Here is a 26,346-nt window from a genome sequence, read left to right as displayed (position 1 = left end):
CCAACAGTCTGTTGGAATTCCCATGGGCACGAATTGTGCTCCTTTGTTAGCTGACCTGTTTTTATATTCATATGAAGCAGAATTTATTCAAAAACGTCTACGTGAGAAGAAAAAATCTCTCACTGTGACCTTCAATTCGACTTTTAGATATATCGATGACGTTTTGTCTATTAACAATGACAGCTTTCATTCATATGTCGATTTGATATATCCCTGTGAGCTCGAAATAAAGGACACCACAGAGTCGTCCACTTCTGCTTCATACTTAGATATTTTATTGAAAGTAGACATTAACAGCAAACTGACAACTCAACTGTATGACAAACGGGATGATTTCAGCTTCTCCATCGTCAACTTCCCATATTTATGTAGCAATATTCCATTATCACCTGCATATGGTGTTTATATATCTCAACTGATTCGATATGCAAGAGCTTGTTCTGGGTATAGTCAGTTTTTAAATCGAGGTAAGCTACTGACAAACAAATTAATGGTACAGGGATTTTAACAGTCTCGATTGAAGTCAGCATTTCGCAAATTCTATGGTCGTTATAACGATCTAGTTCGTCAATACAACCTCGCATTGGGTCAAATGCTGTCTGACGTGTTTCATACCGATTGTTAAGCCGTTCTTGGTACACTGATTTTGACTGAGGATAACTCCGTTTACCTGATCAGGATATGGGGCTCACGGCGGGTGTGACCGGTCAACAGGGGATGCTTACTCCTCCTAGGCACCTGATCCCACCTCTGGTGTGTCCAGGGGTCCGTGTTTGCCCAACTATCTATTTTGTATTGCTTGTAGGGGTTATGAGATTGATCACTGTTCGTTATCTTCACCTTGCATCATACATATGGACTACCCATGGGACGAAGATGTTCTCTATCGAATTTGCGGTTAAAAGGTCAAAGGTCAAGTGCACTGGACATCGGTGTAGCAATATGGTTTTGGGCTCTAAAGTGTTATCCTTTCCACCTACAATCAACATATCACACATATGGACTACCCATGGAAAGAAGATGTTCCCTATCGATTTGGGGTCCAAAGGTCAAGTGTACTGGACATCGGTGTAGCAATATGGTTTACGGGCTCTAAAGTGTTACCCTTTCCACCTACAGTCACCATATCACACATATGGACTACCCATGGGACAAAGATGTTCCCTATCAACTTTGAGGTCAAAAGGTCAAAGGTCAAGCGAACTCCTAGAGAAGAGACTACCCAACGTTTTGTCATACCCTTTCTGTTCTACACTCAGGGGTATTTTTAGTGAGCATTGCTCACAGTACCTCTTGTTGAAGCCTATTTTTACGTTATGCTTATGGCTCAGTTTTGAGAAAAAGATTATTGTATTATGCGCATGCGCGGGAGTGGGGGATCTAGAGGGAGCGATTCTCTCTGTGGTTGAGTTGAGGTACTAGACGGGAACAATCCATGGGTTATTAGGAGGTAGGTATTACATGTTAGCTCGTAAAAACTAGATTTACGAGAGAAATCTTTAAATATTGATTGAAGCAAGAAATAAATAAATCATAAATCAATTACAATGCTTTAATTCATAGATACATTATAATGTGACAGACAGTTGAATTCGTATCGCAGGTCGAGCGACATCACTAAGTAGTTGAAAACAATACAATTTGAACTAATGTGTAACAATCTGTACCGTGCGCCTGGTTTGCTTTTCGAGGATTGTTATCAATTGTTTAACTGTATTTTCCTTTTCTTTAGAACTCCCTGATGACGTCATTGGGAGCGTTCCATCACCTACCACCTCAATATATGAATGTAGTTTAGGAGTACAATTGAAGTAGTCGCTGTCCCCGAGTCTTCTGGTTTTGTTCCTCTTGTATTTTAAACGACCAGCTCGTTCTCTAGAACTTTCAGTCTTTGATTTGTTAAGATACAGGGAGCCCTGTTCTGATTGGTCGTTCACTTCAACATCAGTGTATGAATGGGAGGAGCTTACCATGGATATATTACTATATATTGAAGGTCCATGTCCTTCTAGCGGCCACTGCCTCGGTATTGCATACCCAGACGATGTCATGCTCCCCAGATAATTCTCAGTTTCACCTGTCAGTACGACTGGATGGTCATACACAGTTCTCATTTCATATTCCAGCGGAGAAAGTTCAGATGAATTTCTATTGATGACTGAATAGTCTATTTTTCTTTTTGAAGAGGATCTTATGAAAAGAAAAATAATTTAATGAGCATTTAACAATTTGCCTTTTCAATATTGAAAGTGAGCAAACCCAACGCAACTAATCAAGTAATCCCGCATGTGATCCCGTGCTATATTCATACTTTTATTTCCTCCCTTAGGAGAATTTCACTGGAGAAAATGTGACTTTACCTTTGACGAAAGAAAGCTGTGGTAATGACAATAAGCGCCACAGCAAGAACTCCAATAATGCCATCTTTCACAAAATCTACAAAAGAACATCACAAATTGATAAGCATATAAAACGTATTGGAACTATTACGGAAGATTTATTTAACAAACATGTGGAGACGGATCTACAACTTAAAGAAAATTTTACTTTGTTTCACGTTAGGTACAACGTGTTTTCTACGGCGTCGGATGAAAGAGTAAAATCATAGAAGTTTTATTTTTATTTATTTGAACTGCATCAAAATTGATAGCATGTGCTAACATCCGATTCACACATTCTTGTATGTCACTTTGGCGATATACACTTTTTCTATTTCACGTTGACGATATACACCTTTTTTATATCACCTTGGCGATACATGTACAATGTATACACTTTTTTAAAAACAGCTTGGCGATATAGACTTTTATTTATATCACCTTGGCGATATAGACTTTTTGTATATCACCTTGGCGATATAGACTTTTTCTATATCACCTTGGCAATATGCACTTTTTGTATATCACCTTGGCGATATAAACTCTTTCTATTCACCTAGGTTATATACACTTCTAAAAAATGTTTGCAACATCAATACTTCCCACTTGAATAATCAATCTTTTCTTACTCATGGTTGAGGTCCGGCAGTGGAGAACATCCACATCTCCTGTTCTATTTTTAGTGCCTGTTTCCGTGGAGAGAGGAGAACCGGAAGTGGAGGTAGATTCCGGACAAACTAGTACTTTGACGATGGGATCCTTGCCCTTTTCTTTGTAGTCCCTGACTAATGAAAAAAAAAAACTTCTGAAGAGATAATATTCAAATACATGGCAATAATTAGTGTTTGCCTTCGAAACTTCTTTTTGAAGGGCTCTGCCATTAACGGATGTATGATCTGTTCAACAAGTTCTGAAAATAGAAAATAATTATCTCATCTGTTTAAAAAAAACGGGCACAGGAGAATAGTCTTGTTGTCTGTTTGTGTGATAATACAACGGGTAGACGATTTAAAAAATGAACACAAACGAGAGCAAAGACCCCAACGTCTTTGGAGCAGGATATTTTCTTGTATTCTTTTAATAAACTGTCTAAACCTCAAAGCATGCATTATACAGATCTTTAAATCGATTAACAAAATGTAAAAGTAATTTAAGCACTAATGTTTAAGCCACTGAATGTGTTAAAGAAGCAAAATCACTACGTTTGTTTATTGACAATACTTTATCTTAAACAATGCATTTATCAAAAACGAAAACAATTGATATATTTGAAAGAACCGGGACTTTTATGTCAAAGAATGAACAGCTGAACACCATGATTCCATGCAATGTTACTCATTGTCGTCGAGAGTGGAACTATGCCAGCAGGTTCTCAACGTTCTAAATATATATAATTTAAAAAAAAAAATGTCTTCCTGTAAACAAAATATTGTTGTAAACAAACTATTATTTACAGAAAGACATTTTTCAATATCTATTTAAAACGTCGAGAGCCTGTGGAAGAAACCCCCTGCAAAGATTATTTTGAATAAACCAACATGCATGCGCGTGCTTCTGAATATTTTTAAACACATCAACAGTTGGGACTTCTTAATATATACCTACATGATATATTTTAACGTGTTTTATTGCAAAATATAAAGTTGATTTGATTCAGAATTTTTTTTAGTAATACGGTAGACGTGGCTGCACATGCATGTTCAGGCAAAGGAAAAGTGTCTATCATCACCGTGAAATGGTTTTATGTCAATCTCATGCATAGTTTCCGAGAACACTCTTGGATTAAAAACTTTCTTTGTACAGCTATGACAACAACAAAATACACCACTATTGTCACTGCTGAGCACGACAGCCTAGCGTCTACACCCATGTGGGTAAAGGTTTCGTGGGTAAATAGCTAGTGTATAGGTAATGTTCATTGTGGTTTTTATGTCCGACTTTAAAGATAATGATGATTTATTTATTATTTTAAAAGAGGTGTTTTAAGTCATTTAAGCCACACTTTGTTGTATTCCCTTTACGTTTGACACATCAGTCTGTGTCGCTTAGTCCGACCTTTCATCTGTTCATTACAGATCCACATGCACTCCTTACTTCCGGATTGACCACTTTCGATCCTTTAAAAATAGCATATTTTAAATAATAATCGGACAAACCTTAATCCACAAGTGGCATGCAGGGAGCGCTTTCGATACATTCAATTCACAAAATTATCTTAACTTCCGACGAAAATCGAAAAGAACTTGCGACTAAGAACAAAATCTTCTTTTGCAATTTATTTTATTCTTTACGTTGATTAAATTAAGATTTTCATGTAAGTAAGAAGAATTTAGTTATGTAATTTTATATAAGAATAATCTTACAAAATTGATTAAGTCGACGAGGTTTTAAAATTATGCAACATTTTTAGTCTTAGTCGAAAGTTCTTTTGTAAAACAGGGTCCAGTACTATTCACGCCTGACGAACGTGGTTTTCTTCCAGATTCAGATGACGTTTCTCGAGAAGCTATATACGTTTAATAAACGCTGGTCTATAAAGAGCACTAACGAATTTCTAAAGAAGTTAAGAGATTTTGTTTTGCACTAGAACCTCGAGAGTGACACAATCGGCGTGTCATAACTGATTCTGGTCAAGTTTCATTTTGACGTCATAATACAAGCAAGATTCTAAGCAAAATGATTGCAAAGAAAATTCATTTTGGAATCTTATAGATTTTTATATGGTAATTTTGCCTGATTAATCAAAGTTGTAAGTATAAAGTAAAGAGAGACATAATAACTGGTCAAAGGAGCTCTCGTTTAATCCTCAAAAGGCCAAACAAAACTTACCGAGTTGACTGGTACACCAGTGGTCTAATGGTACTTACGATTAAAATATATAGTTTTCTAGAATATCCTACATCAATGAGTGAAATAGTACATTAAAACTGGAGAATTTACTAAATACAATGTAGGCGTTTATCTGGTGTAGAAGACGAAACACAGTTGTTGATAGTATTTTATCTATTTATTTATTAATTTTTTTTGAGCAACTTCCAATTATGACAATCTCAATGCACAAAAAACTCAACATAATTGACAGACAAGTACTATAGCAATGTATTATCATTATTTGTATGATTCTGTCAATATCTTGGCAAACGCTTCGAAATTGCACATGTCTACAGTTTTTCAACAGTATTACAAAAAGAACACATCATGGATGATTTAATTGATTTTAGTCTAAAAGGTGAAGGTTTTCATCACGCAGCGAGTTTTACTCTCTCATATCAATCGTAGAAAGACGCACACAAAAAGAAAATTTAAAATTGATGGAATAATTTATAACTGGGTTTCAATACTTTGGTATTTTGATGAATAGACTAATTCTACACAACTATATCACTTCTACTACTATTGCTACTACTAACTAATGTAACCTTTAGCATCTCTCTCTCTCTTTATCTATCTATCTATCTATCTATCTATCTATATATATATATAAATATTGAAAATCAGAATGCCTAAAAATGCAAAAATAATGATGATGGTTGAAAATTACACAAAATGCCATATTACATGTAAACACATATGTGTTATCATAAGTCAAATATCCATATGTTATCATACAATAATAATTGTAAGAGTCACCGAAATTGTATTGAAATGGGTTACTCGCAAAAGCACAGGCAGATTCTCTCTCTCTCTCTCTCTCTCATACCAATTCCTTTATCGTCAACAGAGACACGAATTCCATCTTTTCTGGTACATGTGCTTTTCATCTTTTCGTTATTGTTTTCCCTCCATTTCCGGAATGAAATGAACTTTGGAAAACTGAAACACGAACCATGCTACAATACGAGTGTGTTACTAAGTGTTCTATTTCACATGTTACAATACCAGTGTCTTACTAAGTGTTCTATTTCACATGTTACAATACCAGTGTCTTACTAAGTGTTCTATTTCACATGTTACAATACCAGTGTCTTACTAAGTGTTCTATTTCACATGTTACAATAAGAGTGCCTTACTAAGCGTTCTATTTCAAAGTCCACATAAAAAGTACTCAGATTTAGCAACACGGACTGAGAATAGGTGGACAGAATATTATTATCATCCTAGTATCAAGATCTCTCATGACATCTTATGGTGGTCTGACGAAATGTTTTCTAGCGAATGTTTTAAAATTGATTTTGGTACAGTTTTCATAAATATCCTCGCTGCATGTTTTTCCTCCGGACTGGGCTCGTGTGCCAGAGGTACAATAAAACGTTCGTCTATCCACTGTACAGATTTACGCCTGTGAAGCCGGTGACTTGTGACAGGTTTCTCCGTCTGAATTTGTCCCACACATACACTAGCTCTTCGTCCTTTCGGCGGAGGTGGCGGTGGTCCGGACGAGTCGTCTGGATGTTCATATCTTCCCTCTTGTTTGAGATTACCCAGACCATCTAGACAGTCCAAATTATTCTTAGAATTGTCATCGTCCACATTTAACTGTTCCAGAACTCTGCGAAATGTTTCCGACATGGAGGATGCGCGTGATTCCCCCGAGTCACATTCGATTGATTCCACAACTTCGTTGGACATTTTCATTAAACACATGTTGAGTACCTCAATTCGTTTTCCTTGAGATCAAACATGCTGCTAAGAATACGTTGGTAGCGTCGACACATTAAACAAGTCAAAGAATCCTACATGGACAATCAATGCATTAGACGTGGGAAGCTCCGTATACAAATCACTGTTTACTGGTTTTCAGTGAGGTAATTATGATATTAATGGGGACTAACCTGGAATCAGGCCAATATTCGTCAAGGGCGTCTATTCACACAAAAGAATGTCAAGATTTATTCTGATAATCTCCTTATGCGTCATGAAAACAATTTTTAAATAACGTATATACCTATCTGCTTCTGTACACAACTAATTTACATGTCATTCGCTCAAACGCTACAGGTGAACTATTGAGCAGTTTACCTTTAATTTAAGAACAATGGTTTAAGGGTTCGGGTGACCCTCGATATGATTATTCAACTTGTTACATGGGTTCTTCAAGACTAATACAGAATAGCTGTGTACGATTAGAGACGAGACAAAATTAATCTCAAGGACGAGAGCGCTACAACATATTTGTCACGACAGAAACCACTGTATGACCTATGATCCTGATGCATCTGAAAGAATACTATTATATCAGTTTTATACGCCCGTCTACGGGACGTATTATGATACAGCGATGTCTGTACGTCCGTCCGTTCGAGGTTTTCTGTTTCTAATTTCATTTCTGTCACATATCAAGCTGAAACTTGCTATGTAACTTCTTTGTGGATCACTTTAGATCATGTTGCAATTTTGATCCATTTTCACCCCACTTGCAGGAGTTTTGCCCCTTTATTTGAAAATTATTGTTACAAATGTATATGGAGGGTACATAATTTGTCCGGCAAACTCCTCCCACAATTTTCATGTGAGGACCATCTTATTTTAGTGTTTTTATGAGTATTGAAAATATGCATGCGGCAAGGATTTTGATTTCCTTCAATTTCTAAAAAAATTACAGGTTGTTGAACCTTGTCCGTTTTGAGGAAATATTACATAAAGAGTACATGGTTTTTCCGGTGAACTCCTCCCACAGTTTTCAAGTGAAAACCTTCTCATTTTACAGAGCATTTGTATGGGTATGGAAGATGTGCATGTGGCAAGGATTTTGATTTCATACATTTCTTCCCCAGAAAATTACAGGTTATTGGACTTAGTCCGTTTTGAGGAAATATTTTATTAAATAAAGGACATGGTTTGTCCCTTTATCTCCTCTCACAGTTTAGAAGCTAGGGTCTTTGTAAATAACTTGAAGATGTGCATAGTGCAAGGATTTTGATTCTCAACAATTTTCAATTTTCTTTGATGTTTTAGATATTTACAGGTTGTTGAACTTTGTCAAATTTGGGGAGATATATTACACACAGGACTCTTGGTCTGTCTATCTACATGTACCCCCTCTCACAGTTTTAAGCTAAGACACTCCTACATCTATATTCATATTATGCAAAGAAAGTATGTCACAGCCTGATGATGGCTGATACTACCTGAAACAAAGTTCTACAAATTATGACTTAAAAAGCACCCTATGTAAGCATTTTCACGGCGTATCTGCTATCATGTACCGTTTGCGGTACTCTTGTTAAAACAAGAGGCCCATGGGCCATATCGCTCACCTGAGTCACCTTGGCCCATATCTGAAGACTTTCCATATATATTTGCATGTAAAACCTTAGTCCCTATTATGGCCCCAACTACCCCTGGAGGCCACGATTTTTGCAAACTTGAATCTACACTACGTCAGAAAGCTTTCATGTAAATGTCAACTTCTTTGGCCCAATGGTTCTTGAGAAGAAGATTTTTAAAGTTTTTCCCTATATATTTGTATGTAAAACTTTGACCCCCTTTGTGGCCCCATCCTACCCCCGGGGGCCATGATTTGAACAAACTTGAATCTGCAATATGTCAGAAAGCTTTCAGGTAAATTTCAGCTCTTCTGGCCCAGTGGTTCTTGAGAAGAAGATTTTTAAATGACCCCATTCTATTTTTGTGATTATCTCCCCTTTGAAAGGGACATGGCCTTTCATTTGAACAAACTTGAAAGCCCTTCACCCAAGGATGCTTTTGGTCATGTTTGGTTGAAATTGGCCCAGTGGTTCTGGAGAAGAAGTCGAAAATGTGAAAAGTTTACAGACGGACGACGGACAAAATGTGATCAGAAAAGCTCACTTGAACCTTCGGTTTAGGTGAGCTAAAAACAAAGGAGTGATACGGTGAAAGATTTCTGACACCATTAAACAAGTATATTGTGTATACTTATGTACAGTTTATCTACTGTTCCATACAATCAACAGTCTCCACGCTTAACACGATCAATATTTGTTTGTGCTGATATAAACAAGAGTATTGCTGTATTTTGGTGTTATCTTTACATTTCTGCTGGACTGTTTCACTTTGGATACATAAATATCAAGTATACTTTTTATTCCTCATGTGTGTATGTTTAAATATGATATTCACTATAAAACAATCACATGTGTGTACATCTCCCCCATATCAACTTGGTAATGTCTAAAAGGAAGTTCCGATACCGGTAGTTCCAATTTTTTTCTGTACTGAGTAAAGTATTCACCGAACTAAATTTCCCTAATATCATCTTTATTATTGTCACTGTCATCATATGGCCCTCTCCATTATACTCATTGTTACTTCCGTTGTCCTCGCCACGTGCTCACTTTTCTGATGGTTTATTTTGTCCTCGCCACGTGCTCACTTTTTTGATGGTTTATTTTGTTAGTTTGTTTTACGTCCCTTCGAGAAATTTTCATTCGTATTGAGACGCCAACAACTGTAGGTAAAGTTTAGACCTATGCCGTAACAGTGTTTGAACAACTTGACTATCACAGTACATGTCGCTGACAATGCGTGCATATTAATTTGACACATTGTACCCCCAGTGGCTCTTGACTGGGACATTTCCAACGAATTTTCCTATATTCTTTAGCGTGCCAACGCTTGTCACAATACGAGACCATGGCTGTTGAATTTTCATCCGAAAGACTCGCAGCTCTCTCCTCTAAATGCCGAGCCCCCCCCCCCCCCCCCCCACGACCTATTTCAACGACTTAAGTTTGAAGTAGCCATGACACAACGGGGTTTGAACTTACGACCTCCCGCTCACGAATCGAACACTCTAACCACTACCACGACCAGTAAAATACTACATCCTGTGGTCATTTATCATAAAAAAGTCAAAGTTCATGTTGGACTGTGTCATGCCAATTTGTACAATTCCATCACGGCAATTAATTTTACCTGGTTTCTTACCACAGTTTTCTTGGTAAATGTAATTTTAGATAAATGCTGAAATGATTGATTGATTGTGTATTGTTTAACGTCCCTCCCGAGAATTTTTCACTCATATGCCGACGAGTGAAGGGCTGCAAGATTTAGGCCTATGCTCGGCGCTTACGGCCTTTGAGCAGGGAGGGATCTTTATCGTGTTACACCTACGGTGAAACAGGGCCTCGAGTTTTGCTGTCTCATCCGAAGGACCGTCCCATTTAGTCGCCTCTTACGACCAGCAAGGGATACTGAGAACCTATTCTAACCCGGATGATGAAACTATATGTGTGATATAGCAATATTTGACGAACAAAAATACCGAGTGACAGTCTCCATTCCCGGCGCACGGTCAGATTTTTGATTAATGAATGTACTTTAATAACCGCATCGTCGCAAACCACGGGTTATTGTTTTAATCAACTTGTGGAAGAGAATAAAACAATAATCCGCGCTTTGCGACAATGTCACACCCGTAGCCAGGGGGGGGGGGGGGGGGTTGGGGTTGGGGGGGGGGGTTCGTGGGGTTCGTACGAACCCCCCCTTGAAAACTACTAAGCACTATTAAAGTCGGCATTTTGTTTGAATTGTGACTATTAAAGTCGGGATTTTTTATGAAAATCATGAAAATTCATAGTAAAAAAAGGCATGATTCCAAAATTCAAATTAAGTGCCAGGAAATTGCTAGATTGCAGGATTTTGCACCAAATACCCCAGACCTTCTGGGGGCCTTGAGCGGCCCCCAGACCCCCTACCGTAGTGGCACCTCGCGGTGCGAGGTGATAGACTCGCGTTGCGAGTCTATGTAACCCCCCCTTGAAAAATCCTGCCTACGGGCCTGAATGTAATAGCCGTGACTTTCTTCTTTCAGTTGACTTGTCAGTGAAGACGTACAGATTATGATGATTCAATAACTGTACACAATGAGAGACCGGTAGGTGACACCAATGGACTCTATTGATGGTATGGGGTCTTTTTACTCGAACTAGTAAACAACCATTTAAAAAATTGGGTAATTTTCAGGGCCGAGTTGCCACACTTGTGAACATTAGACTTCATCTTTCCACTTATTTGCTGCATGAGTAATTACGATGACATTTGCATTAGTGCGCGTTCTAGCAACCAAAGCACACCGTCAACATGTATATAAACGAATCAAAGTACTCAATTAAAAACGCAACAACTATTTAACATCAGATTTCAATACGGGTAAGTGCAGTCAGTTTTACATTTCTATACGTATCATTCAGTGACTGAACTTTCGTGTAAGAAATCACAAAAATTTAACATCTGCCGACGTCATTTAGCACCATTTTTACCAAACACTGCTTACGTACAGAAATTTGGCGACATTTTATCCAAGCACTATTTCGTGCACCCAGCAACATTTCCTCCCAACTCTGCGCCTGACAAAATCAGTGATTTTGACAGCGACATTTCTCCCAAGTCTATGGCATTCAGTGGCATTTCTCCTATGTCAACATTTAGCGACATTTCTCCCAAGTCAACGACATTTAGCAACCTTTCTCCCTTGGAAGTCAACGGTATTTAGCGACATTTCATGCAAGTCAATGACATTTAGCAACATTTTCCCAACTCAACGGCATTTAGCGACATTCCACACAAGTCAACGGCATTTAGAAACATTTCTTCCATGGAAGTCAACAGCAATTAGCGACATTTCTCACAAGTCAACGGCATTCAGCAACATTCTCACAAGTCAACAGCTTTCAGCAACATTCACGGCTTTCAGCGACGTTTCTCCTAAGTCAACGGCATTCAGCGACATTTACGGCTTTCAGGGACATTCCTCCCATGCACTGATTCTGATGTATGTACAGTGTAGTGTATCTCAGTGACATTCAGCAACCTTCCTCCAAGTCAGGCATTAACAGATACTTCTTTTTTCTGATGAATTCAATGACATTTCCCCTAAGCTCGTTTTCTGCTGCGCACAGCGTGGTGAAACCAAAATAAGGCACGCCCTCTGGTGGAGTCGGCGGCAGTCAGCGACATTTTCTCCTTAAAACTAGATTGTAGGAAACCATAATACCCAAGGACCACAATATCAAGTACCTGTTACAATCAGAAGAGTACTCCATACTAATCTAGTAGTACCTGTTACAATCAGAAGAGTACTCTATACTAATCTAGTAGTACCTGTTACAGTCAAAAGAGTACTCTATACTAATCTAGTAGTACCTGTTACAGTCAAAAGAGTACTCTATACTAATCTAGTAGTACCTGTTACAATCAGAACAGTACTCTATACTAATATAGTAGTACCTGTTACAATCAGAAGAGTACTCTATACTAATCTAGTAGTACCTGTTACAATCAGAGGAGTACTCTATACTAATATAGTAGTACCTGTTACAGTCAAAAGAGTACTTCATACTAATCTAGTAGGGTTAAGTTCGGAGTGATACCGTCGTTGTCGCAGAAAGTATGAGATAAATTGCATGTACGTCATTGTTGAAATTATCAATTTGTAAAATTGACGATAGTGGATTGGACTTTTAAGTGGTTTCATTATTGCTACAAATATTCAACTGATGATCTCTTTTCATGCGAATTTCCCTGTTTCTAAAATTGGAACAAAGTTCACATGCTTCAGGAAGATGTTTTCAAATCGGCGATGGTTTCGATTGTTTTTTGAAAACACAGACACCTGATGGTTGTGTGTATATAAAATAGCCAAATCTCTAAATACCTCGCAAGAGATTCAGTGTCGAATAAACACACGAGTTGAAACACGTTTTGGTTTTTTAAAAAAAACGTAACACTTTAATAATAGTAATTTTACAACCATTAGGCTTTTGAGAGAAATAAACACAATGGAATGCAGATTACACATTATAGCGGAATTTTTTTTGTTCTTGAGGTCGTCATTCTACATATTGTATACCCAATACTTTCTATCGTTTCTAAGCAATACTTTATTTCATTTCTAAGCAATACTTTATTTCATTTCTAAGCAATACTTTATTTCATTTCTAAACAATACTTTCTATCATTTCTATGCAATACTTTACTTCATTTCTAAACAATGCCTTATTTCATTTCTAAGCAATACATTATTTCATTTCTAAGCAATACCTTATTTCATTTCTAAACAATACTTTCTATCATTTCTATGCAATACCTTATTTCATGTCTAAGCAATACCTTATTTCATTTCTAAGCAATACCTTATTTAATTTCTAAACAATACTTTCTATAATTTCTATGCAATACTTTATTTCATTTCTAAGCGATATTTCATTTCATTTCTAAACAATACTTTCTATCATTTCTAAGCAATACTTCTTTATCATTTCTAAGAAAATACTTTTTCATGTCTAAGCAATACTTTATTTCATTTCTAAGCAATACTTTCTATCATTTCTAAGCAATACTTTCTATCATTTCTAAGCAATACTTTATTTCAATTCTAAGCAATATTTTCTATCATTTCTAAGAAAATACTTTTTCATGTCTAAGCAATACTTTCTTTCATTTCTAAGCAATACTTTCTATCATTTCTATACAATATTTTCTATCATTTCTAGGAACTAAGCAATACTTTATTTCATTTCTAAGCAATACTTTCTATCATTTCTAAACAATACTTTATTTCAATTCTAAGCAATACTTTCTATCATTTCTAAACAATACTTTATTTCAATTCTAAGCAATACTTTCTATCATTTCTAGGAAAATACTTTTTCAGGTCTTCGCAATACCTTATTTCGTTTTTAAACAATACTTTCTATCGGTCATCGAACACAACTTATCTCCATATTACCTTTCCAAAATCAGTTCTTTGGATTCTTCGTTGAAAGCAAATACCTCTATCTATTTTAAATAACCATGTGGTTATGTAGGATAATGCCACACATCATAATAAGAGAAATTTCCATGAGGTTATATTTACCTTCCCATCGAATCTTGAAGCCTTTTGCAGTATTTTCACCATCAGTTCTAAACGTGAACACGATTTTATTGCCGAGTACAATGAACTTTGTGGGAGGTAAAGTTTCACATCCGTTGAAAACAGCGGAGTTAGTCTCCACTTCTGTAATCTAACATAGAAAAGCAAATGTAATCAGTTTCAAATATGTGAAACACGAATACATGTAATATGTGAAACACGAATACATGTAATGCATCATCTTCACAAGTCAAGGGTTATTGATTCGTGCGAGGTAACGAATAAATAACCCTTGACTTGTGAAGATGGTAAAGATATATGCAATAAACCCCCTGTATTAACTGTTTCATATTTCATGTGAACTCTATGGAGATTCGCATCTCTATAAATAAAATTAAGAAAGAAATAATCATTTTAGAAACTTCACTGATATATAAAGGTGGATTGGTCACGTGATTAGATGCTATGAAATAGGATCTAATCACGTGATCAACCCACCTCTATATATCATATGAAACTAACCAACCTCCGTACACCATATTGATCGGCGCGCTGATCGGGTCAGAAATGTTGCCGAGTCTTCCTACCATCCCACCTCATACGCGAATTAATTTTTACTTTTGAACTTTTAATTTTACTATATTTCAATATCAAGAGATAATTAAAGAAAGAAAAAGAAATGACCCTTGAACTGAATTTTTCTTGTGATATCATGGATCTGAAATTGTATGTTCTCCATTGACAGTGAATAAAGGGGGGAGAGTGTCGAAAAATGCAGAAAGAGAGGATTTACAATAATATACTTTTCATTATAAACAAAGGTTTATATGATCTGAAATTAGAATAAAAATCATTTCTATGTAGTCCTCCTACCGGATACTGAGGTTGAGAAATTACGACGTTGACGATTAACAAAATTAACGCTAATTGAATTTCAAAGTTGTAACGAAAGAAGAGGTCCCATGGTTTCAAGTTGCACATAAAACCCCACATTATTCTTTTAAATTTCTAATATAATTTATGTAAAAATTGTACCGTCAGTTTGTCCGAGCATTGAGATCCGGGGACGGAGTAGAGGTCGAAATGTAGAATGGTCACCGTCAGAGAAATGGCATCGATCGGTCCAAAAGTTTCCCACGTGATGTTGGCGTGATTAGGGTAGTCATTTGGAAATCCCGGAGATTCTATGAAACCATAAACACCATGCCGATGTATGGATTCCGATATACTTTCTACAAACCAAAACATAATCTGATGAGTGGAAGAAGAATCATAAACAGTTACAATAATCTTCATAATAATAATTCAGATACTTAATTCCTGGGAATTGGAATAGCTGTTTAATATCGACATAAAACTGTATACAGTTTCAAATAGCCATTTTTGACACTTATTTTATAGACCAAACCTTTTCTTACCCTTCAGAATAACAAGAAACAGCCACAGGCCCACCAGTTCTTTCCTCATGCTGATAGTATTGTATAGTCTCTCTGGCACATTTACCTCTGCAAATGTGATTTGAAAATGTCACTAAAAGTTACTGAATGTATACTAAATATAGATGACGCATGCATGCCAGAAATAAAACGGAAAAAACGTCATTACAAAATTACAAAGTTTGATCACGCATTGCTTTAACGTTTCATGTATGATCATTTTCCTTCTATATGTATTTATATTGAAGGACCGATCAAAACTTCCTTATATTTCAACTAAATTGTCACTTATCGAACAAAAATATCTATGAATGAACTACGATGAAATCTGGAAACAGGCGATTTATAACTGTCAGGGCCCGGTTTTTCGAAAGCTGGTTAACTTTAACACAGTGGTTAAGTTTAACGCAGTGTTAACTCCTAACCAAGTGATTAGCTAACACAATGGTTAAATTCTGTTTTTCGAAAGCAATTTAACACATTGATTAGTTAACACTGTGTTAACCGAGTTAACCACTTGCTAATCATTTGATTACCCATAATGCACATGCACTTCCTATGTAAACAATAAGAATGCAGGAGTAAATAGAAGTCTTGTTTGTGGGAGATAGCTGATGAAATGTTCATGTATTGTTTTGTTTCAAAATACATGACAGTGACTGTGAGCCATGCACTTATACTTGTATAAATGCATTTATTAGTCTATTCAATTTGAATAATCATAGAGGTATTGGATATAATGATATATACTAGGCCTTTAGAAGCCTAGTTGGGAAAAACGGTGCTTATGTTGTAGAAAGCAGGCTCATTGCATAGTTTATCAAAGTGGGGGTTTATAGGGAGTCGAACAAGTTGACTTCACAATTGTCTGAAAATACTTGACAAGCCAAAACAAAATTATTTATACCCCCCCCCCCTAAAATGAGTTGTTCTGTACGAGCCGAACCTAAAATCCTAAGTTGCGTGATGGGGGAGGGGGTCGGTTTCATCCTTTATCAGTAAAATATACGGGTTCAGTTCAAGCTTACATTTCAACTACCAATCACTAGTGCTATGATATGAAAAAGCGGGGAAGGGGGGTGTCAGACTTTGCATGTAAAAATAACAGTAAACGTATGTTGTCAGAAATAAGGGGGTGAGGTGCTACATGTTTTGGACTAGGAAATAAAACATATGGTTTTTTATATTGTTTGATTCATAATTGGACAAAATTTATGGGAGGGGTTTAACGACGATGCTAGCCTATAAAAAATTCTAAATTTCTAAGAATATCTAACTTTCTTTTTTTTTAATACTCTTTAAAAGTCTTATTTTCCCCAATACAGATAAAGATATTCATGAAGAAAATGATAAATAAATTTACCTTATGATAGTCTGTTCACATACATATCTATAGCATTTTATATCTATGTTCTTTTTATGCATTTATTTATTTTAATATTCTTTTTATTTTAAACATAACACTTGATCCACCACTCCATTTCTACTAAGGGAGATTAATCTGGAATATCAACAATGAAAAACTCTTCTTCCTAAGTTTGTGTTAACAACTATTCTGTATTAGCCTGAATTGAATACTGTTCTTATTAGACAGCCTTCAAAAAAGAAAATACATGTATGTACGTTTCATGCATGCAAATCTTCATTTGAATCAGTTGTGAATGATACAAGGGATTTTCAAAAGGTCAAGGCCAGTGCAGACGATAGTGTTTTTAAAGTTGGTGTTTCAATGGAGATTATCATCATGAACTAAGGGCCTGCATACACTTTGACATTTGGAAGCCAAAAATTAGGTAAAATTACATCTTAAGCATGGGTCCTGTTGCAGGATTTCATATAAGTGAATATAATACGAGTTTTATTGACACCCCCCCCCCCCCTTTTTGAAAGTTTCTGCCGAAAGTATCTATAGATGCGTGCAAGATATTGCCACTGACAGCAAAGTGTAACACCATCATCCAACTGTACTAGTTTTTTTCCATTAGCTGTTCCCCTTAGGTAAATTTCATGAGATTTGACGAAAATATCAATTTATGACAACATAAACAAAACACCGTCATAGTTCAGCATCAATACACACCTCAGAATGTCTAAGCCTTTGAAATTTTCATGATTTTTGGTCCGAGGCGGACAGAAAATGAAGTAGGCGGCCATTTTTAACCACTGTGTTAAGACTTAACACAGGTACTGGAGGTGGATTAAAGTTAACACAACGTTAACACAGTGTTAACGCAAACTCGCATTTTGAAAAACAGTTAATCACATGGTTAACTTTAACACAGAAGTTAACACCGAGTTAACACTGTGTTAAAGTTAACCAGCTTTCGAAAAACCGGGCCCAGTAGTATAACCCCGCTCGATAGGGAGTTCAACTGAGTGCAGTTTTGAGTGCAGGTTCTATAGGGAGGTCAACGGAGTGCAGTTTTGAGTGGGGTTTGGAGTGCGGGGTTTTATAGACGGGTCAAGCAGTTGGCCAGGTGGCCAGCCACCTGGCGCGGTCAAGCTGTGCAGGTGGCCAGCAGGCCACCTGGCGCGGTCAAGGCGCGGTGAAGTTGGACAGGTGGCCAGCAGACCAGCTGGCGCGGTGAAATTGGACAGGTGACAAGCAGACCAGCTGTTCGTTTTCAAACTGAGTGCAGTTTTGAGTGCGGGCCGATAGGGAGTTCAACTGAGTGCAGTTTTGAGTGTAGTTTAGAGTGCGGGGTTTTATAGAGGGGTCAAGCAGTTGGCCAGGTGGCCGGGGCCACCTGGCGCGGTCAAGCGGGGTTGGCGCGGTCAAGCTGGGGAGGTGAGGAGAGGTGGCGGTGTGTAGCAGGCGCGGTGTGGAGGGATAGCGTGTGAGCGTTTTGTATTCCTGGTGTATTCCTTTATGTTAAATTTTCAAATAAAAAGAATTAAAGAACAATTAAAAGTTTACACGTTTATTCAATGAAACACATTTACACATAATTTACTGGTCCGTAGTATTGCATCATGTCTAGAAAATAGATAGGGGTTAGGTTTCGTTTTCATTTCTCAGAAACGCGGGTATTTCGTGAACAATGAACTCCGGTACTGGGAAGTTTTTTTAAAATTCGATTCACATTGTAAATAGTTTACACATTTATTCAATGAAACACTTTTATCAAATGAACAATATGCACACATAATTTACTGACTCGTAGTATTGCATCATGTCTAGAAAAATAGATCGGGTTAGGTCGCGGAAACGTAGGTATTGCGTAAACAATGAACTCGACTATTTGGTAGTTTTTTAGATAAGCGATAAATATATAGCGGAGCACTATATAGGTAGTTTTGTGAGTAATGTTAAAGAAGATGTAAGTGATGACATCTGGTGTGCCAGTAGTGGTGTACCGGTGGTGGTATGGATTATATAGGTGGTGGTATGTGGTGTATAGGTGGTGGTAAAAGGTGTGTGAGTGGTGGTATGTGGTGTTAATGGAAATGTGAGGAGTGGTGGTGTGGTGGTGTTAATGGAAATATGCATGATAGTATGATGGTAATACATGCAAACTAATAACGGTAGATCTATCTCTTTCGTTGATATTGCTATGTAAAACTATCAATTCTCAGACCTATATAGGTAGTGGTGTGAGTAATGTTAAAGAAGATGTAAGTGATGGCATCTGATGTGGCAGTAGTGGTGTACAGGTGGTGGTATGTGGTGTACAGGTGGTGGTATGTGGTGTATAGGTGGTGGTAAGTGGTGTGTGAGTGGTGGTATGTGGTGTATAGGTGGTGTTAATGGAAATGTGAGTGATAGTATGGTGGTGTTAATGGAAATGTGCGTGGTAGTATGATGGTGATACCTACAATTTAATAACGGTAGATCTATCTCTTTCGTTGATATTGATATGTAAAAGTATCAATTCTCAGACCTGTATAGGTAGTGGTGTGATTGGTGTAGAAAAAAAAGTGTTAAAACACAAGTGTTAGCATCTGATGTGGCATTAGCTGTGTGTAAATGGTGTTTATGGAAATGTGAATGGTGGTACGTGGTGTATAAGTGGTGGTATGTGGTGTTAATGAAAATAAGGGTTGTGGTATGTGGTGTTAACGAAAGTGTAGGTAGGGTGTGTGTGTGATGTTAACGAAAGTGTGAATGGTAGTAGTTGGTTGGTTATTTCACGTCTCCCGAGAAATGTTCACCCTTATATACACCACTTGTGGATGAAGTCCTATGCTTAATGGTTATTACCCCTAGCAGTGAGGGGTCTTTCGCGTGCAAACGCCTATCGCCATAGGGCCTTCCGAAAGACCCGTACATGCAGTGCATTTGGAGGGCCAATCACTACCAATGTTTACGTCTTAGGTTGGCGATGGCATGAGGAGGAGGATTCGAATTCATGAACTTCCGGTTAGGAAGCTTTTAAGCGAATGCTCTACCATTGAGCAATGCGACCGGTAATTGCGTGGTGGTGGTGGTGGTGGTGGTGGAAGTATATAAAGAACCTAAAAGCCAGGAATTATGCATTCGAGCAGTTAACATGATTGAGTGCTCAGAGTGTCATGCTTTATTTTCCCGCAAAGATGCCATGATGCGTCATAAAAGACTAAAACACGGGGACAGCGATGAGGAAGAGGATATTGACATGAGTGATGTCTCTCCAACACAGAGTGATACTGACAGTGACTCAGAGGAAGACAATATCGTCTTTCGCCAAATGGCACATAAAGCGCGAAAACATATTGCCGGAGAGTGGCAGAAGAGATACGAGAAATACTTGAACCAAAATATGTCAGAAAAGAAAGCTAGTAAGAAAGCAGACGAAAAGACCAAAGGAGAAACTTACCAACAGTTTAGAAAACTGTATGAGCGGTTCCTTTACGATCAGTATCAGTTGCAAGAAGACACAACGCATGAACAGGTGACGGACGCCATCGATGAATTTGTGTCCGACAATCATGGATTAAAGAAATCCATTAAGATGGCTCTTCGCAAACACATATATTTACCTGAATCTTACCTAGATAAGTATAACAATGATGAAGACGAGGAGGAGGAAGATGAGGAGGAAGAGGAAGACTAACCGATGCGATAGAATCACACCTCTGTATAACGAGAAACACTGTCTTTAAAAACTTAATTCATTCAAATATTGACCTGCACCTACTTGAAAGAAAAAGCTATATCAAATGACATTTTTCATCTGAAATATGCAATAAATAAAAGTTGTAAACCTACAAAAATGTGTGATTTTTTATAACATTGGTATTACGAAGCGGCAAAAACCGAGGTTCCGTGTCACACCAGGTGTGGGACGATAAAGATCCCCTCCCTGCTCAATGGCTATAAGAGCCGAGCATAGGCCTAAATTTTGCAACCCTTCACCGGCAGTGATGACGTCTCCATATGAGTGAAATATTCAATATTCAATCAATATCAATTAAATTCGGTTGCCATCTTGGCTTCGTCTCCGAAGCGAGGGATGTTTTCGAGGAGGTCCGCGCTCTCTCGTTATATTACGACGTTCTCGCCAGTTCGCTTCACTGGTAATCCAGCATCACTTTAGAGATAAGAAGAACAACAACAATGTCGGAGAGCGGGGTGATCTTTGCCATCTTGCAGGGAATCAGATACCGGCTCCACCTCGTTAGCGAGTGGAACGATGGTGGGGACCGCTCACATTTTCGTTAACACCACACTACCACCCAAATTTTCATTACCACCAATTATGTACCACATACCACCCCTCACATTCTCATGAACACCACTACTGGCACCGCAGTTGTCACCACTCATATTTACTTTAACAAGGATCCGTGTGTATGATGGTAATACATGCAAACTAATAACGGTAGATCTATCTCTTTCGTTGATATTGCTATGTAAAACTATCAATTCTCAGACCTATATAGGTAGTGGTGTGAGTAATGTTAAAGAAGATGTAAGTGATGGCATCTGATGTGGCAGTAGTGGTGTACAGGTGGTGGTATGTGGTGTACAGGTGGTGGTATGTGGTGTATAGGTGGTGGTAAGTGGTGTGTATGTGGTGTATAGGTGGTGTTAATGGAAATGTGAGTGATAGTATGGTGGTGTTAATGGAAATGTGCGTGGTAGTATGATGGTGATACCTGCAATTTAATAACGGTAGATCTATCTCTTTCGTTGATATTGATATGTAAAAGTATCAATTCTCAGACCTGTATAGGTAGTGGTGTGATTGGTGTAGAAAAAAAAAGTGTTAAAACACAAGTGTTAGCATCTGATGTGGCATTAGCTGTGTGTAAATGGTGTTTATGGAAATGTGAATGGTGGTACGTGGTGTATAAGTGGTGGTATGTGGTGTTAATGAAAATAAGGGTTGTGGTATGTGGTGTTAACGAAAGTGTAGGTAGGGTGTGTGTGTGATGTTAACGAAAGTGTGAATGGTAGTAGTTGGTTGGTTATTTCACGTCTCCCGAGAAATGTTCACCCTTATATTTTCTCCTTTGGTCTTTTCGTCTGCTTTCTTACTAGCTTTCTTTTCTGACGGTGGCAGACGAAAAGACCAAAGGAGAAAATATAAGGGTGAACATTTCTCGGGAGACGTGAAATAACCAACCAACGACTACCATTCACACTTTCGTTAACATCACACACACACCCTACCTACACTTTCGTTAACACCACATACCACAACCCTTATTTTCATTAACACCACATACCACCACTTATACACCACGTACCACCATTCACATTTCCATAAACACCATTTACACACAGCTAATGCCACATCAGATGCTAACACTTGTGTTTTAACACTTTTTTTTTCTACACCAATCACACCACTACCTATACAGGTCTGAGAATTGATACTTTTACATATCAATATCAACGAAAGAGATAGATCTACCGTTATTAAATTGCAGGTATCACCATCATACTACCACGCACATTTCCATTAACACCACCATACTATCACTCACATTTCCATTAACACCACCTATACACCACATACACACCACTTACCACCACCTATACACCACATACCACCACCTGTACACCACATACCACCACCTGTACACCACTACTGCCACATCAGATGCCATCACTTACATCTTCTTTAACATTACTCACACCACTACCTATATAGGTCTGAGAATTGATAGTTTTACATAGCAATATCAACGAAAGAGATAGATCTACCGTTATTAGTTTGCATGTATTACCATCATACACACGGATCCTTGTTAAAGTAAATATGAGTGGTGACAACTGCGGTGCCAGTAGTGGTGTTCATGAGAATGTGAGGGGTGGTATGTGGTACATAATTGGTGGTAATGAAAATTTGGGTGGTAGTGTGGTGTTAACGAAAATGTGAGCGGTCCCCACCATCGTTCCACTCGCTAACGAGGTGGAGCCGGTATCTGATTCCCTGCAAGATGGCAAAGATCACCCCGCTCTCCGACATTGTTGTTGTTCTTCTTATCTCTAAAGTGATGCTGGATTACCAGTGAAGCGAACTGGCGAGAACGTCGTAATATAACGAGAGAGCGCGGACCTCCTCGAAAACATCCCTCGCTTCGGAGACGAAGCCAAGATGGCAACCGAATTTAATTGATATTGATTGAATATTGAATATTTCACTCATATGGAGACGTCATCACTGCCGGTGAAGGGTTGCAAAATTTAGGCCTATGCTCGGCTCTTATAGCCATTGAGCAGGGAGGGGATCTTTATCGTCCCACACCTGGTGTGACACGGAACCTCGGTTTTTGCCGCTTCGTAATACCAATGTTATAAAAAATCACACATTTTTGTAGGTTTACAACTTTTATTTATTGCATATTTCAGATGAAAAATGTCATTTGATGTAGCTTTTTCTTTCAAGTAGGTGCAGATCAATATTTGAATGAATTAAGTTTTTAAAGACAGTGTTTCTCGTTATACAGAGGTGTGATTCTATCGCATCGGTTAGTCTTCCTCTTCCTCCTCATCTTCCTCCTCCTCGTCTTCATCATTGTTATACTTATCTAGGTAAGATTCAGGTAAATATATGTGTTTGCGAAGAGCCATCTTAATGGATTTCTTTAATCCATGATTGTCGGACACAAATTCATCGATGGCGTCCGTCACCTGTTCATGCGTTGTGTCTTCTTGCAACTGATACTGATCGTAAAGGAACCGCTCATACAGTTTTCTAAACTGTTGGTAAGTTTCTCCTTTGGTCTTTTCGTCTGCTTTCTTACTAGCTTTCTTTTCTGACATATTTTGGTTCAAGTATTTCTCGTATCTCTTCTGCCACTCTCCGGCAATATGTTTTCGCGCTTTATGTGCCATTTGGCGAAAGACGATATTGTCTTCCTCTGAGTCACTGTCAGTATCACTCTGTGTTGGAGAGACATCACTCATGTCAATATCCTCTTCCTCATCGCTGTCCCCGTGTTTTAGTCTTTTATGACGCATCATGGCATCTTTGCGGGAAAATAAAGCATGACACTCTGAGCACTCAATCATGTTAACTGCTCGAATGCATAATTCCTGGCTTTTAGGTTCTTTATATACTTCCACCACCACCACCACCACCACCACGCAATTACCGGTCGCATTGCTCAATGGTAGAGCATTCGCTTAAAAGCTTCCTAACCGGAAGTTCATGAATTCGAATCCTCCTCCTCATGCCATCGCCAACCTAAGACGTAAACATTGGTAGTGATTGGCCCTCCAAATGCACTGCATGTACGGGTCTTTCGGAAGGCCCTATGGCGATAGGCGTTTGCACGCGAAAGACCCCTCACTGCTAGGGGTAATAACCATTAAGCATAGGACTTCATCCACAAGTGGTGTATATAAGGGTGAACATTTCTCGGGAGACGTGAAATAACCAACCAACTACTACCATTCACACTTTCGTTAACATCACACACACACCCTACCTACACTTTCGTTAACACCACATACCACAACCCTTATTTTCATTAACACCACATACCACCACTTATACACCACGTACCACCATTCACATTTCCATAAACACCATTTACACACAGCTAATGCCACATCAGATGCTAACACTTGTGTTTTAACACTTTTTTTTCTACACCAATCACACCACTACCTATACAGGTCTGAGAATTGATACTTTTACATATCAATATCAACGAAAGAGATAGATCTACCGTTATTAAATTGTAGGTATCACCATCATACTACCACGCACATTTCCATTAACACCACCATACTATCACTCACATTTCCATTAACACCACCTATACACCACATACCACCACTCACACACCACTTACCACCACCTATACACCACATACCACCACCTGTACACCACATACCACCACCTGTACACCACTACTGCCACATCAGATGCCATCACTTACATCTTCTTTAACATTACTCACACCACTACCTATATAGGTCTGAGAATTGATAGTTTACATAGCAATATCAACGAAAGAGATAGATCTACCGTTATTAGTTTGCATGTATTACCATCATACTATCATGCATATTTCCATTAACACCACCACACCACCACTCCTCACATTTCCATTAACACCACATACCACCACTCACACACCTTTTACCACCACCTATACACCACATACCACCACCTATATAATCCATACCACCACCGGTACACCATTACTGGCACACCAGATGCCATCACTTACATCTTCTTTAACATTACTCACAAAACTACCTATATAGTGCTCCGCTATATATTTATCGCTTATCTAAAAAAACTACCAAATAGTCGAGTTCATTGTTTACGCAATACCTACGTTTCCGCGACCTAACCCGATCTATTTTTCTAGACATGATGCAATACTACGAGTCAGTAAATTATGTGTGCATATTGTTCATTTGATAAAAGTGTTTCATTGAATAAATGTGTAAACTATTTACAATGTGAATCGAATTTTAAAAAAACTTCCCAGTACCGGAGTTCATTGTTCACGAAATACCCGCGTTTCTGAGAAATGAAAACGAAACCTAACCCCTATCTATTTTCTAGACATGATGCAATACTACGGACCAGTAAATTATGTGTAAATGTGTTTCATTGAATAAATGTGTAAACTTTTAATTGTTCTTTAATTCTTTTTATTTGAAAATTTAACATAAAGGAATACACCAGGAATACAAAATGCTCACACGCTATCCCTTCACACCGCGCCTGCTACACACCGCCACCTCTCCTCACCTCCCCAGCTTGACCGCGCCAATCCCGCTTGACCGCGCCAGGTGGCCCCGGCCACCTGGCCAACTGCTTGACCCCTCTATAAAACCCCGCACTCTAAACTACACTCAAAACTGCACTCAGTTGAACTCCCTATCGGCCCGCACTCAAAACTGCACTCAGTTTGAAAACGAACAGCTGGTCTGCTTGTCACCTGTCCAATTTCACCGCGCCAGCTGGTCTGCTGGCCACCTGTCCAACTTCACCGCGCCTTGACCGCGCCAGGTGGCCTGCTGGCCACCTGCACAGCTTGACCGCGCCAGGTGGCTGGCCACCTGGCCAACTGCTTGACACGTCTATAAAACCCCGCACTCCAAACCCCACTCAAAACTGCACTCCGTTGACCTCCCTATAGAACCTGCACTCAAAACTGCACTCAGTTGAACTCCCTATCGAGCGGGGTTATACTACTACTGTATATGTACCGGCACATTATAAATGTTACTATATACACGTAAATTTATTATTTTTCCCTGAATGATATACATGTATAGAGATTTTTCTCAGAAATGTATTTGCCCTGATTCTGTTTTTCAGATGAGCGATATATCCTTCCATCAAAGCATATATATGTA

At 38.3% G+C, this 26,346-nt stretch overlaps 1 protein-coding gene across 1 annotated transcript; it reads right to left on the bottom strand.

The window, feature by feature from the left end:
• Window positions 1-1,538: 1,538 nt before the first annotated feature.
• On the bottom strand, window positions 1,539-25,234 carry LOC125646828 (uncharacterized). The gene is made up of 7 exons (XM_048873381.2): window positions 25,137-25,234; window positions 15,573-15,659; window positions 15,190-15,386; window positions 14,158-14,305; window positions 3,008-3,163; window positions 2,361-2,436; window positions 1,539-2,190 (listed from the first exon to the last, which is right to left on the bottom strand). The coding sequence occupies exons 1-7, from the start codon at window positions 25,153-25,155 to the stop codon at window positions 1,647-1,649; spliced, it is 1,227 nt and encodes a 408-aa protein (XP_048729338.2). The 5' UTR covers window positions 25,156-25,234; the 3' UTR covers window positions 1,539-1,646.
• Between the last annotated feature and the right edge of the window lie 1,112 nt (window positions 25,235-26,346).

The sequence above is a fragment of the Ostrea edulis genome, chromosome 6 (genome assembly GCF_947568905.1).
Source record: "Ostrea edulis chromosome 6, xbOstEdul1.1, whole genome shotgun sequence".
Classification (NCBI taxonomy): Eukaryota; Metazoa; Mollusca; class Bivalvia; order Ostreida; family Ostreidae; genus Ostrea; species Ostrea edulis.
Note: the sequence above shows the minus strand (reverse complement) of the source record. Positions and strands in the feature narration are given on the sequence as shown.